Below are 14929 nucleotides of genomic sequence, written 5' to 3' on the forward strand. Positions count from 1 at the left end.
GTGTGTGTGTGTGTGTGTGTGTGTGTGTGTGTCTCTTCAGTTTCCGTCTCTGGGTTCCTGTCAATCTTCATGCATCTAGCTTCCCTCTTTTCTGCTTGCTATTCTGTGTCGAATCTCCTTTTCTATCTGGAAGCTGATTCGTTTAAGACACAACCTATATGGACATTGCCTCAGTTGGGGCTACACCCACAGGTTTGTTGTGAGGTGCAGTCAGACTGATTCAGATTCACAGTGACTCTATTTACAAGAGATTGAAGAAAGTGTGCTCAGTCCTGAGCCTTCTTCACAATCTCTGCTGTGCTGAAACCCACCACTGCAGCCACTGTACCAACTCACCACTTGATCAGCTTCTCTTTCTCTGATTCCCCACCTTTACAAGCATGATGTCCTTCTACAAGAACTGGCCCCTCCTGAAACATGTCCAAAGTAGGTGAGTTGAAGTCTCATAGTCTTTGCTTCTGAAGGGCGCTCTGGCTGCACTTCTCGCAAGATGAACGGGTTCTGATTTGAGGAGGGGGGCCACAGTTCAAACCATAACCTAGTTCATGGGGAGTGAGGCTCACCAAATAAGAGCCAAGGTCCTAACTCCCATTGATTACCATCTGGATTTGTTTTTGAAGTTTACTTTCTTTACAAGCATGTCTTTTCAGACACGTTACCTGGGCTCTGTCTCCATCCGGTTTTCTGTCTCAATCCCTTATGATAGAAAAATTCTGCTGACAGTTCAGGGCGGACTCTATGCTCTGCAGACAAAAATGGATTTGCCTCAACAATATTGTGATAGAGCCATCACGAGAAAAACACCATGTCCTAAAATCTGTAAAGAGAGCTGTTTCTAGAGAAGAAAATTGGCTTAAAAGGATCCTTCAAACTTTCTCCTGCTGTCAGGTTTAATGAAATTACTCTTCCTCCAGTCTTGCCTTCCAACATCACTTTGATTTGAGGAGGCTGCTGTCACAAAACGCTACTTGAACTGGAGGAACATGTTAAAGAATTGGCATAAAGAAGGACTGTACTCTCAGTAAGGGAGCTTTGGCAGGAATGGGGTTCAAGGAAAGGAGCTGATGCATCTTAAAAAGACAAAGGTGCCACACAAGCGAGCAACACAAGTGGAAATGGTGAAATGCGTCAATACTTGGGGGGATCATTAGTATCACTGTGGAGGAAACTCTGGTAGCCTTGTGCTGTCAATTCAAAGTCACGCAGTTCAAATACACCAGCTGCTCTGTGGAAGACAGACAGTCTCAGCCTGTGTGATTTGCTGCCTATGAAAACCCAGCTGTGAGTCAGTTTTGACTCACTGATAACTCAACAACAATGACAGCAAAGATTGTTGGTTGGTTGGTTGGTTGGTTGGTTGGTTGGTTGATTGGTTGGTTGGTTGGTTGGTTGGTTGGTTTTATTAATACTTTGCCTTGCTCCCCAATGGACTTAGTAATGAGTTTATTTCTAGGGCAGATGTAGAAGGCACTCTTTGATGAACCTGGTTAGGGAGATAACCACATGCTTTTATAATCATTGGAGCAGGAGAAAGAGTTAGCTTTAGAACCAACTCTGTGCAGGAGGTTTAGTTTTGGTTTAGAACAAGGTTCTTCCAGAAGAGCCCACTGGAGGTTCAGCTATGGGTCGGTTCCGACTTGACAGCACGCAGCAACAACAACAAAAGAACAGTCACCATACTCAAGATGGAATCTTTCTTTACAGGTTGGGACATGGAGTGCTAGTTGCCTTTCAAAATGCAATTACCTCTTCTGAATCTGCCACTCAGCTAACTGATTTTCCTTTTTTTCAAGCCACTCCTGAAGGTAGGTATGACCATGTGACTGACTATTAGCTAATGTTATGTAAGCACTGTTTTTCTCGAATCTTCTAAAAAATCCTCCTTCTTCCCTGCTATCTGGAATGAAGACATGTTAGCTAAAAACAACAGCCATCCTGGGTTATGAGGGTGAGGGTGATAGAAACACTATTTGTTGATTCTTTGAATAGAAGGTACATTCTAGGAGAGTAGGAATTTTGTTTATCATGCTCAAAGAAACATCCCCAGCATCTTAAAAATGCTTGGTATGTGTTAAGGGCTAAGGTGTGAATGGGTATTGAGTTGTTGAATGAATAAATGAGTTTACTTCAATCAAAATCCAACCTACAACCCTGAACCCTGACTTCAGTTCCACAGTGACAGCAACTCCATGTGGGTGAGTGTGGAGCTGAGCTCCACGGGCCTTTCAGAAACTATAATCTTGTAGAAGTAGGTGGCTGCCAAGCCTTTATTGTATAAAGCCTCTGCCTAGATCTGAATCACCAAATTTCCCATTTGTCGTGTATCGTTACATTGGAACAAACTCAGAGTTAACCTACTGACAGGTTTTCAAAAGCAATGAAACACATAGGAGGGGATTGCCCATCTTTCTTCCTCAGAGCAGCTTGTGGATTAGAACCATGTGATTTGCGGTTGGCATCCCAACTCTTTACCATTAAGCCACCAGAGCCTCCCATTGGCTGTTATTGTTAGGTGCTGTTGACTCAAGTATGACTCACTCATAGTGACCCTCTGAACAACAGATCTGAACCTTGTCCTATCCTGTGCTGTCCTCATCCTTGTTTACACGCTGGAGTCCTTTGCAGAAGTTTCTCTGTCAAGTCATTTAGTTGAGAAACTTCTTCTCTTTTGCCAATTCTCCACCTTCTAAGTATAACATTCCTTTCCAAGGAATTGTTGTTGTGTTAGAACCGATTCATAGTGGACCTTCAGCAGGTTTTCAGAGGCAGTAAATCACATGAGAGCAGACTGCCCATCCTTCTTATGTGGAGCAGCAGGTGGATTCAAACCATGTGCCTTTGGATTGCAGCACAGCTTCTTACCACTTGGCTAACAGAGCTCCCTCTCTAAGGAGTAGCCTCTCCTCACAACATGTTTAAAGTATGTGTGATGAAGTTTCGCCATCATTGCTTGAAAAGAGCACTCTGGCTTCATCTTCTCCTTCTGTTTGTTCTTTCCAGATAGCTCAAAGGCATCAGTTCTTCTATTATCCTTATTCATTGTCTAGCTCTCAGATGCATAGCAAGTTATTGAAAAGATCATGGCCTGAGTTAGGCATACTTCTATCCTTAAAGTGACATCACTTATCCTCAATAATTTGGAGACGTCTTTGATGACAGACTTTCCCAATGCAATACGTCTCCTGATCTTCTGACTGCTGGTGTTGATTGTGGATCCAAGTAAGATGAAATTGTTGACCGTTTCTATCTATCTATCTATCTATCTATCTATCTATCTATCTATCTATCTATCTATCTATCTATCTATCCATCCTGATGTTGCCAACTGGCCCAGTGGTGATAATTTTTGTTTTCTTGGTGCTGAGATTTAACCCATTTTGAATAGCACAATGTTTGATCTTCTGCCGCAAGCATTTCAAGTCCTCCTCACTTCCAGAAAGCAAGTTATGTCATCTGCATAGCACAGGTTGTTGATGAGTTTTCTTCCCATCCTGGTGCCACATTCTTCCTCATGGAGTCCAGTTTCTTGAATGATTTGCTTAATATATAGATTGAATAAGCAGAGAGAGAGGAAACAACACTGATGCCCACCTTTCCTGATTTTAGACCATGTAGTATTCCTTTACTTTTTTCACAGAGAACACCCTCTTAATCTAGCTATAGAGTTTGCACAATTAAATATTCTTGGGTTCCTACTTCTCTTAATGTTAGTAATAATTTGTTATTATCCACACAGTCAAATGCCTTTTCATAGTCAATACAACACAAATAGACATTACTCTGGTATTGTCTGCGTTTAGACATGACCCATCTGACATCAGCAATGATACACCTGGTGCCATGGCCACCTCTAAGCACATCTTGAACTTCGGGCAGTTCTGTATGTACTGTTCTAACCATTTCTGGATTACCTTCAGTAATATTTTGCTTGGATGTTATATTACTGATACTGTTCAGTGATTTCTGCACACTACTGATCACCTTCTTGGGAATGAGAATATGTATCTTTTCCAGTCAGTTGACCAGGTAGCTGTCTTCCAAATTTCCTGGCACAAACTGGTGAGCATGGCCAGAGCTGCATCATGTAGGTGAAACATGTAACTGGTATCTCATAAATTCCTTTATACAGATTCCTGGGACCTTATTTATTGCCAGTGCCTTCAGTTCAGCTTGAACACCTTCCTTCATTACCATAGGCTCATGATCAGATGACATTTCCTGAAATACTTCAGTGTTGGCAAATTCTTTTTTTGTACGGTGACTCTGTGTATTCCTTGCATCTTCTTTTAATGCTTCCTGGATCATTCAATATTTTGCCAATTGCATCCTTCAGTGTTGCAACACAAGACTGGAATTTGTTTTTCAGTTCTTTTAGCAGGTGGCCCTCAGGTATTGTATGGATGTGGTGTTAAGGGTTTATTGTTCAAAATGGCTTATCTTAGTCATTGACTGGCTTTGCCATGTGGGTGGGTGGGAATATGGCATGTTACAAGGGAATTGGCTAGTCTCCCCAGTAAATTGACTGGCTCCAGCAGTGGGATTGAAGTACCATCAGCAAAGAAGAAGTGAGGATGCAGTATGCCCTTGGGGGCCAGGATGCTTATGCCAACAGACCAGGGCTGCAGGAGCAGCAGCCAGGGCAGAGAACCAGAGACCTGACCTGAGAGGACGTGGGCCTCGGAATTGCAGTAGAACCAGAGCTAAGAGCCTTTTGCCTACATTTGTTGGAGAATTGGGGAGCACGGGGGAAAGCCGTAATTGGCAGGATTTTGTGACAATGATCTAAGGCTGTGAGGCTCAATGCGGAGGTGCTTGTGAGCACATTACAGAAGCTGTCCTGCTTGGATGATTGTACTTTCCTATTAAGCTGAAGTATATAGTATTTTGACTTCCCTTATAAGATTCTGTGTGATCCATGAGCTATTGCAATGGATTTTGGACCCTGTAAAGCAAAAAGATTGGTGCTGAGATGAATAGAAAGAGGTATGGGAGTGTGGGAGACATGTCTGATGTCATGGGAGTTAGTTTTGTGTTGTTGATGTGGACAATTCCCCTTTGTGGAGTTGGAATAGGTCAGATATGGCTGTCCCTCCATGGCCCTTACTCTGTTTACAGTGGAGCCCATGCCCTTACTCAGGATGTTATACTGCTGTGCCAGCTGTAGGTCTCAGTTGGAAGGCTTCAGCACCCACCCAGGGTCCTATCTTGCTCTATGGCCACTGGCCTTAGATGGGCAACCAAGTGCAAACCATTTATTTGTGCCTCTCAGATACTCCTGCATTCATGCCAGAGCCAGGTTTTAAAATCCTCACAGAGGTCTCAGAGCCATCAGTCCGTGCTTTCAAGGTCTCAGTTTCTCTCACAGAATAATGCCCTTAACTTAATTCACATCACAGCACACCTCCTTTCTTCTCTCCTTTCTCTCTGAATTATTACTGCCATGCAAGTATGTAGTTTGCGGATGACACAACCCTGCTTGCTGAAACCGAAGAAGACCTGAAGCGCCTGCTGCAGAGTGTCAAGGACTGCAGCCTACAACATGGATTGAGGCTCAATGTCAAGAAGACAAAGATTCTCACCACTGGACCAATTGGCAGCATCAGGATGGATGGTGAAGAGATTGAGATTGTACACAGCTTTAGTTTGCTTGGCTCCATAGTCAACAGCCTTGGCACCAGCAGCCAGGAAATTAAAAGGCGCATTGCTATGGGAAAGTCTGCTGTTAGGGACCTCTCCAAAGTACTGAAGAGCAATGGTGTCTCTCTGGAGACTAAGGTGCATCTGATACAGGCCATGGTCTTCGCAATCACTTGTTATGCATCAGAGAGTTGGACAATGACCAAGGAGGATATAAGGAGAATTGATGCCTTTGAGCTGTGGTGCTGGAGAAGAGTGTTGAGAATACCATGAACTGCTAGGAAAACAAACAGATTTGTCCTGGAAAGGGTTAAACTGGGTGGCTCCCTGGAGGCAAGGATTCTGAGGCTCCGTCTAACATACTTTGGACATGTTGTGAGGAGAGACAGGTCCTTGGAGAAGGACATCATGCTTGGGAGGGTGGAGGGACAGCGCAGGAGAAGAAGGCCCTCTATGAAGTGGATTGATTCAGTGACTGGGATAATTGGGATGGGAGTGTCAGAGACAGTGCGATTGGCACAGGAGAGAGCGGAGTTTAGGGCTGTTGTACATAGGGTCGCTATGAGTCGCAAGCGACTCGACGGCACGTAACAACAACAATGTTTTCTTCATGCTAAAGGCATTCAGGTCTTTTTTCATATTACTTCTTCTCAATATCTTTCTGCTTAGCAAGCTTAAAATTCCTTCATTTCCGAGATCAAGCATCTCTACGGTTGTGTGTCTGTTTTAAATATAGATATGAGGTTTTTGTAACTTCATCTTAAGTGTTGTACCTAGTCTGTGAAAAATTAGGGAAAAAATGGTAGCTAATGCCATTCCTAGGACTTCGGATGATTATTACTAGGTACCATGGACCAGGTATCAGTCCCCAGACCCGGAAGGTTTAACTGGATGCTGTTTTCCGAAATGTCATCAAACTCTTCCCATCCTGTGTAGTTTCCTGCAGTTCAACTTATTGCCTGTTTCTGTCTCCAAATCTTACATAAATCTTTTAGAAAAAAGGAGATTAAATATTAACCACTCTTGCTTCCGTGCTTTTTGAAGAAACTCATCCCTCCTGTTGAACTAAGAGAATCATCTCTTCTCTGACACTTTTCTTGGTCTCCTATATGGTTAAAGGGTTTGTAAGCAGTTATTGCAATTATGTGTTATATTCTTCTTAATATTTTTATTCATTTCCAAAATTTGTTGCTATTTCTTTTAATTATTTGGGAGGGGTGGTATAAGAAACCCCGTCTTGAACTTTGGTAGTGTACTTACTTTGAGTTCCTTGTCTTCTCCTTAAAATATTTACCACCACTCCCAGAAAGAAGACATATTTTATTTTCATTAGACATACTGAACTTGTCAGGCCTTTTCTACACAATTAGCCCCTTTTTCTCAGAGTAACTTTCCAAATAGAGGCCTATTGACAGAGAAAAACTAGAAGTCATCAGGTGAGCTGTTGCTAAGAGTCTTTTCAACTAGAAACTTCGTTATAGTCACATAGGTCTTCTACCCCTCCTGCCTTCCTTATCAGCCTGATGCTAATCTATTCCTGCTCTCGACACCATCCATTTCCAGTTTCTTGGAGACCTTGCTCTGTTAACGCTCCTTTTCTAACTTCAAAGTTGTTGTTGTTGTATCACTACACAAAAGCTTTCAACTTTTGTTAATTACTTAATTGTGCTCTTCAAAACTATGCATTAAGGAGCTCTGGTGGCCTAGTGGGTAAGGAGATGTGTTGACAACCCAAAGGCAGGAGGTTCAAATCTACCAGTTGATTTCCAAAGGGAAAAAGCCTGCTCCAGTGCAATTTACAGCCTCTGAAAACTCACTAGAGAGCTAGATTTTAATTGATTGCAACTCAGAGCTAACCCTTCAGTGGTCGTGCATGGAATTCAACAGGAGGGACAGGTTGCTTCAGAAAAGCAGTAAAGCAAAAGTAGAATTTTAGTACGTTAGATCTGGATAAGATAATAAGTTAGATCTAGAGAATAAGTTCATAAGATTAATAAGTTAATAATTATTAATTAGTAAGTTAATAATTATTATTAATAATAAGCTTACTAAGTTAGATCTAGATAAGAAGTTTAATAAGTTAGATCTGGAGACAGAAATGGGCAATAAGTTGAAATGTAGGATACTAGTTGGACAATGACTAAGGATGACAGAGGAAGAATTGATGCCTTTGAGTTGTGGTGCTGGAGAAGAGCCTTGAACATACACCATGGACTACCAAGAAAACAAATAGGTCTGTCTTGGAGAGGGTGAAACCAAGTTCTCCTTGGAGGCTAAGATTTTGAAGCTCTGTCTCACATACTTTGGGCACATAGCCAGGAGGAACCAGTCCTTGGAGAAGGATATCATGCTTGGAAGGGTGGAGAGACAGATCAGGAGAGGAAGGCCCTGAATGAGATGGATTGACAGAGTGACTGGGGCAATGGAAGCTGGTGTTTCAGAGTCAGTGAGACTGGTTCAGGATAGAGCAGGCTTCAGAGCTGTTGTACATAGAGTCACTATGTGTCTCAATGACATATAACAACAACACTGGAATAGGAAGGGTTTGATGATGTTTCAGCAAATAGCATCCAGTTAAATCCTTTAAGGCCTGTAATCGTTAATGCCCAATAATGTCATCTGGGGAATACCTAACAATGACAACATGTATGGAATCCTTAGCTCTATACCTGCAGACAGCGATCCCTTTCAGGAAGAGTTTTCTTTGTCATGTTAATGAGACTATGTCAGTGTAGGATGTGTTCTGAACCTACTCACTTTGGGATCATCAAAAGAGCAGATTCCACCCAGAAGCCAGTACAGCCAGGGAGAGGGGAGGGGCGGGGATGATGGACGGATACTGTGAGACTAGATGAGAACAAGGAAGGCCCAGACTATACCAGCAACGGAGTCTGCATCGCTATGACCCTGACTGTTTTTGACCACCAAAACAGTGAGAAAATAAATTCTATTCTTCAAAACTACCCCTTTGTGGTTTTTCTGCTACAGCAGCCCTAGGATACTCATCAACATTTTTTCTTTTACAAATTAAAGAAAGAAAAAAACCTTAAACTGTATATCCTACTCTAGTTGCTGCTGTGTACTATGGAGTTGTAACCAATCCATAACTCCCTCTCCAGAGGGTTTCCATTACTACTACACCTACTATTCTCAGACAAACATTTGGGAAGAACAGCCCTCATTTCCTGTCTTTGTATTTTCATTTGTCCTCTTGGAAGGGAACTCTGTTGGCCTCATGGTTAAGGAGTTGTACTGTCAATCCAAAGACAGGCAGTTTGAACCCAGTGTGATGGACAGTCTAAAAACATGCTGGAGAGTCAGCTATAAGAGTGTTCAGTCTCCACAGCAATGAGAGTTCTGAGGGGAGCTCTCTGAGGGATGGTTTAGTCTGGTGGTTTAGTGCATGTTGCCCGTGCACTGCTGACCACGAGGTTGCACATCTCTTGAGGTTTAAATCCACCAATGATTCTGTCTGGAAAAGATGGGTGGTCTTCCTCTGTTAAGATTTACAGCCTGAGAAATGAGAGAGAAGTTGCTAGGAGCCAGAACTCCGTTGTTGGTGGTGAGCTTCAGTTTTGTATTCACTTGGAATACTGAAGGGTAGGACAGTATTTCAATCTGTTGAAAAAGGGTTACTGCGTACAACATCATCATTCACTTCTAGATCCACTTCTGCTGCCTGGCTTACATACATCTCCAGACACTAAATCGCCATAGCCAATGGCAACAAACCTTGCCTGCTTCCCTAAAGGTGCTTGTCTGTGCTTATTCGGGAATTAGGACCAGGCACTATGCTGAGTGGTGTGCTTACAAAAATGAGGCTGGTGTCTAACCTGCCCTCATGGGACTCTGCTGATCAGTCATTCCTAATAGTCAGGTCCCCTGATTTCTACTACAAATTGCCTAACCTCATCTAGTCTCCTTTGCAGGTTTCTCTTAAATGCCATATACTGTTGTTATGTGCTATTGACTCAGAACTGACTCCTAGCTGACCACCCAATCCCAGTGGGTTTTCAGACAGGAGAAGATTGCCCATCTTTTTCCCATGGAGCAGCTGATGGTTTCGAGCCAGGAACCTTTGTGTTGGTGAGGCAACTCCTTACCATAAGCCACCACGAATATGAAGTCATGACAACCTCATGAATGTCAGAGTAAGGTTATCAATGGCTGATTCTTTTTGGAAGTAGATTTTCAACTTTTAGCCAGTGAACTCCACTGATGTTCCACATAACAGAGCCAAAAGGAATCTTCCTCAACCCTGTTCTTCCTAAGAGGGAGGACGCTGCTTCACATTGAGTCTCCAGTCAGAAGAACCCTGGAAGCCGTTTTTGCCTTTTTTCTTCCTTCTTCACGTCCAATCACCGAGCACTTCCTATTCTACCTTCCAAAATATCTCAAATGTTTCCTCTTCCTTCAGTCATTAGCACTGTCTTTGCTCTTTTTTTTCTCCTAGACACATATTTCTTCTCTCATTGGGTCAAGTTGGAACCAACTCCAGACTGATCCTCCATTGCGTTTCCAAGGCTGTAAATAGCACAGAGGAGATTGTCTGTCTGCCTCCCACAGAATCACTGGTGGATTCAACCTCAGAGAAACACAGCCTTTAGGATAGCAGTGTAGCTCCCTAAAGACTACATGAAGCCAAACAAAAACCAAATGCACTGTAACCTCACAAGGACCCTCCCTGGTTTGTTGTGTTCTTATGTACCTTTGCATCAGAACTGACCATAGCTGACCCTCCAAGGAGACTTCAGTGGCAATAAATCACTTGGGAGGAGATAGACCTTTTTTCTTCCTTGAACCAGCTAGTGGATTCGAACCATGTACCTTTGGGTTGGCAGCACAGGAGACTGTCTTTCCCTGAAGGAGTGACTGATGAATTATAAGGAAGGACCTCTCATCTAGCAGTTGAGTGTGTTATGCACTGTGCCACCAAAGCTCCTGTTGTAGTAATGTGCTATCAAGTTGCCTGTAACTCATAGCAACCCTATGTACAATAGCTCTGAATCCTGCCCTATCCTGAGCCAATCTCATTGTCTCTGATGTACCTAATTCCATTTCTCCTGTCACTAAGTCAATCCATCTCATCTTGGGTTTTCTTTTTCTGTGCTGTCCCTCCTCCCATACAAGCATAATGTCCTTCTCCAAGGACTGGGCCCTCCTGGCCACATGCCCAAAGTAGAGCTTAAAAATCCTTGCCTCCAGGGAGCAGCTTGGTTTCACCCTAGCCAGGATAGACCTGTTTTTTCTCCTGGTAGCCCACGTTATGCTTAAGACTCTTCTTCAGTACCACACCTCAAAGGCATGGATTCTTCGTCAAAGCTCCTAGGTAGAGATAAAGTTTCTTACTTGGTCTTGTTAATACCTTTTTATTGTCCAGAATTGATGCCTTTGAGTTGTGGTGGTAGAGAAGAATGTTGAATAGGGCATTGACTGCTAAGAGAACAAATCAGAAGGTCTTAGAGAAAATGTGACCAGGGTGCTCCTTGGAAGCAAGGATGGTGAAGTTTCTCACATACTTGGGGTATCTTGTTAGGAAGGGCCAGTCCTTGAAGAAGGAGATCAAGCTTGGAAATGTGGAGGGTTCAACATAGAAGAGGATCTTTAACAAAATGAATTGACACTGGCTGTAACAATGGGCTCAGGTATATCAGAGATAGTGAGGATGACACAAGATACGGCAGGGTTCAGATCCTTTGTTCATAGGGTCACTGTGAGTCACAGTTGACTCAATGGCACATACTAGCAACAATATAGTATCCAGAATGACCTCACCACATATATGATAGGTACTCAAATTCAAATCTGTCAAAGACTCTCATGTCAACAGTGTAAAAGTCAAACTCTTTACCACTGCACTAGGTGCTCTAGGATCTAGGTTTGCATCCCAAATTCAACCACTCCCAGCAGTGTGACCTAGGGCTTACATAGCCTTTGTTTGCTCATTCCTGTGAACTCAGTGAGGGCAGATTTACCTCATACAAACAGTGCCCCACAAGTTTGTTGTTAGTAGCTTTTTAGTAGATTCAGACTTGTGGTCCTATCTGTGTGTGAACCTATCTATGCCTGGTAGGCTCCATTGGGTTTTCAAGTCCGTGACCTTTCCACAACAATCAAACATAGCCTATCTTCTGAGTTACCTCTGGGTGAATTTTGGAACTAACTCTGGATGGGTTCAAATGACAACTGTTCTATTTATAGTAGATCACCTACTTGTTGAGTGAAAACATTTTCAAATTCACATAAAAATTATTCTTCTTTTATAAACAAATGCACACACACAAAACAAACCAAAACCCAAACACACCCACCCTGCTATGCAATGGCACTTTCCTACAAGTTTGACTCTTTATTTTCTGCCAACCAGAATAAGATACTTGTGGGAATCCAGAGTACTTGGGATAAAATTTTACACACCACCCTCGCCTGCATTGTGCAGTCATGTGATCTTGGATCTTAGCTTCGGTACCTCAGTTTCTTCTGGAAAAAAACCGTGATCTATACTGTGTAAAATGTAGCTTATTTTTCAGAGTTAAATGAGTACAGTTCTTAGCAAATATTAACTATTATCATCCTCATCAGTCAAAGATTATACAATTTTGTGGTTTTCAGTTTTGTATAACAGTCTTTTATGCGTTGCGTGTTTTTCCTGGAAAGGGTGAAACCAGGGGCACTGCCTACTTTTTCGGATGAAGCAGTTGAGACACGCGTTCTCCCTTAAAAAGAGTAGGATCAGACTCTGGGAATTGTTAAGGTCAAGTTTCAGGCAAAAACTAATAGTCCTTGCAAAGCAGGAAGGAGGAGCATTTAGTGACAAAAACATTCACAAATTGGACTGTAACTAAAGTTCAGTGAACAATGCATCATACGAAAGCCAGTAGTGAGAGCTGGAGAAGCCGATATGTTAACGGAGCCGGCTCTTTGCTCGGAGGGACGTGGGACGGAGGCCCCCGCCCCCCGCTCCGGCACCCGGGCAGCTGCCCTTAGCACCGGAAAGCCGGGAGCAGCCGGCAATGAATGGAAATCAGAGCCCGGACACGCCGCGCGGGGGGCGGAGCTGTCACCGGGCGGGTGAGCCGCAGGGCGGAGGCGGGGCAATGGGAGTCACGTGCCGGGGCAGCGAGGCGGGCACGTGATTGGTTGCTCGTAACCAGGTGACTTCAGAGCGCGTTCCGGTTGGCCGGCACCGGTCTAGGCGACCGGCGTTCAGTCAAGAGGCGGCGGCGGAAGGAGGAGGGGCTCGGGCCGCGCTCTCTGCCGGCAGTGGCTGCGCCGCTCCGCGCTTGTTGGGTCCCCACCCCTTTTAAATAAGCCGGGCTGGTCGCCGCCCTCGCAGACTAGTCAGCTCGGGGGAGGCGGTGTCTGCGCGGCGGCTGGTGCACGGCCGGGGCCGGAGCCCTGCCGGGGCCGGGCGGAGAGCGGCGAGGCCGCTGCTGCGAGTGCGGCACAGCCCCGGCGTAGCCCGGGGCTGCCCGTGCCGGCCGCGCCATTGTTGGGGGAGGGGGCGCCTGCTGAGCCGGGCCGAGTCGGGGGGCGAGCTGCGGCGGCCGCGAGAACTGGAGGCGCCCCATGGGGAACACGCTGACCTGTTGCGTGTCCCCCAATGCCAGCCCCAAGCTGGGCCGGCGCGCGGGGCCGGCCGAGCCGGACTACGAGTCGGAAGTGTGTGAGGCGGCGGCCGGCGACGCGGTGGCGGTAGCCGCGGCGCCGGGACCGGCTGCCGTGGAGTCCAGCGAGTTGGATCTGGGAGCGGGCGAGGGTCACCACCTGCAGCATATCAGTGACCGGGAGATGCCCGAAGGTAAGGCGGCGGCCGGCGCCCAGAGCTCTGGGCGGGGGGCTGACGCCGTCGGATCCCGGGGCGCGCGGCTGGTCCCCCGGGACCTTGCGCTCTTTTCTGCCGGGAGCCGGCTTTCCCAGGGCCCGGCCCCGGGGGACGCTGCCCAGCTCTGCCGGGTCCCTCCACCCTCGTTTTGTCCCTGCCGCGTCCGGTCCGTGACTCTTGTCCCTGATCACACCCGGAGGGTCTGCGCCGACCGGGACCCCTGGTCCCTTTCCCCAGTCCAGCCTGGAACCCGGGCCCTGCCTGTTGGCGGCTCTGCCCCTGGGATCGCGTCGTGGTCTGGCCCCCTTGTTGGCACGGGAAACCCTGATCCCGCAGCTCGAACGAGGTCTCCTCCTCCTGCCTTGCCTTATCCAGATGGTACCTAAGTGGAGGAAGCAGGAAAGGAACGCCTTCCCTTCGCCCCTCCTGTTAGGGTAGCTGCCCCTCGGGAGATCCAGAATCCTCCGAGCTAGGCATTTTTACTTAGATTCCAACTGGAGGTGGGCGTGGGAAACTCCAAGCGGGACCTACGTGTGGCCTTAAGTAGACTGATGTTTGGAGTCAACTCGGTAGAAACCTCCCGAGAGGAAAGAAACTTGGGAGGCTGGGTTGCTTTAACATAACGGGGCTAGCTTTGAGACGTTACCGCCAGCGGTCCCCGGGATAGTTTTTTACCCTGCAGGGAAGGAGAGCGCTTGGAGTTCAGGGTGTTTGGCACACATCCCTTCCCAGCTGACTCCCGTGACTCCCAGACTTCACTTACGTTGCCTGTCGCGGGTGTAAGGGAGGCGTGGCTCATGCAATTTGTTGGTCTGAAGTTTCTGGAGACAAACCTGCGTTCAGCCGTTTATTTGTAATGCGAAGATTTAGGGGTGGGGGCTAGGATTCCAGCTGGGGTCTCTGGTGTGCCTCTGCCTCTCCCTCTCCTGGGCTCTCTTTACCCTTTATCCTCCCCTCAATAGAATCCTGTTCTAGATGGAATGTTGAGGTTAAAATTCCTTGCGCTGAACTGCTGGTGGAGAGAGGCGGAGGGAGAGGACATAATTTGATGTTTGCCTCTGGAACTTTGGAAAGGGGTGAATCTACGTAAAAGTAATTCTAGGCAACAATAGTGACTCTTTATGAAGATTGCCCTTTGGAGGTGTCTTTGAAGTGAAGAAACTGTTTCATTAGAGATTTTAAATCTTCTGCCCTTGTATTTTAAATGCCAGACATCAGTCATGCCTTCACTGTAGAGAAAATGCACCGCTGTTTAAATGCACTTGGGATCTAGGTTTTGTGAAAGTTAGGGAAGTGAAGTCTCTGAATGTGACTTTTCAGAATATTTAAAAAAATATTAAAAGAATGAACAAAGAGGTTATGGGACTTAATGCCACTTTAAAAACAGCATGGAGTTTCCATGTGAAAACTTAAAAGCTCCGTGCTTTGAGACAAGCATCTTAGTAATTACTACTAATATTACTAGAT

At 45.5% G+C, this 14929-nt stretch overlaps 1 protein-coding gene across 1 annotated transcript in view; it reads left to right on the forward strand.

The window, feature by feature from the left end:
* Window positions 1-13206: 13206 nt before the first annotated feature.
* Window positions 13207-14929, forward strand: part of CCNYL1 (cyclin Y-like 1) — a 36851-nt gene continuing 35128 nt past the window's right edge. The window contains exon 1 of the mRNA XM_006889128.1: window positions 13207-13438. Coding sequence (XP_006889190.1) covers window positions 13207-13438 — 232 coding nt within the window. The remainder of the gene's footprint in view (window positions 13439-14929) is intronic.

The sequence above is a fragment of the Elephantulus edwardii genome, unplaced genomic scaffold (assembly GCF_000299155.1).
Source record: "Elephantulus edwardii isolate Elephantulus edwardi_28Jun2011 unplaced genomic scaffold, EleEdw1.0 scaffold00075, whole genome shotgun sequence".
Taxonomy (NCBI): Eukaryota; Metazoa; Chordata; class Mammalia; order Macroscelidea; family Macroscelididae; genus Elephantulus; species Elephantulus edwardii.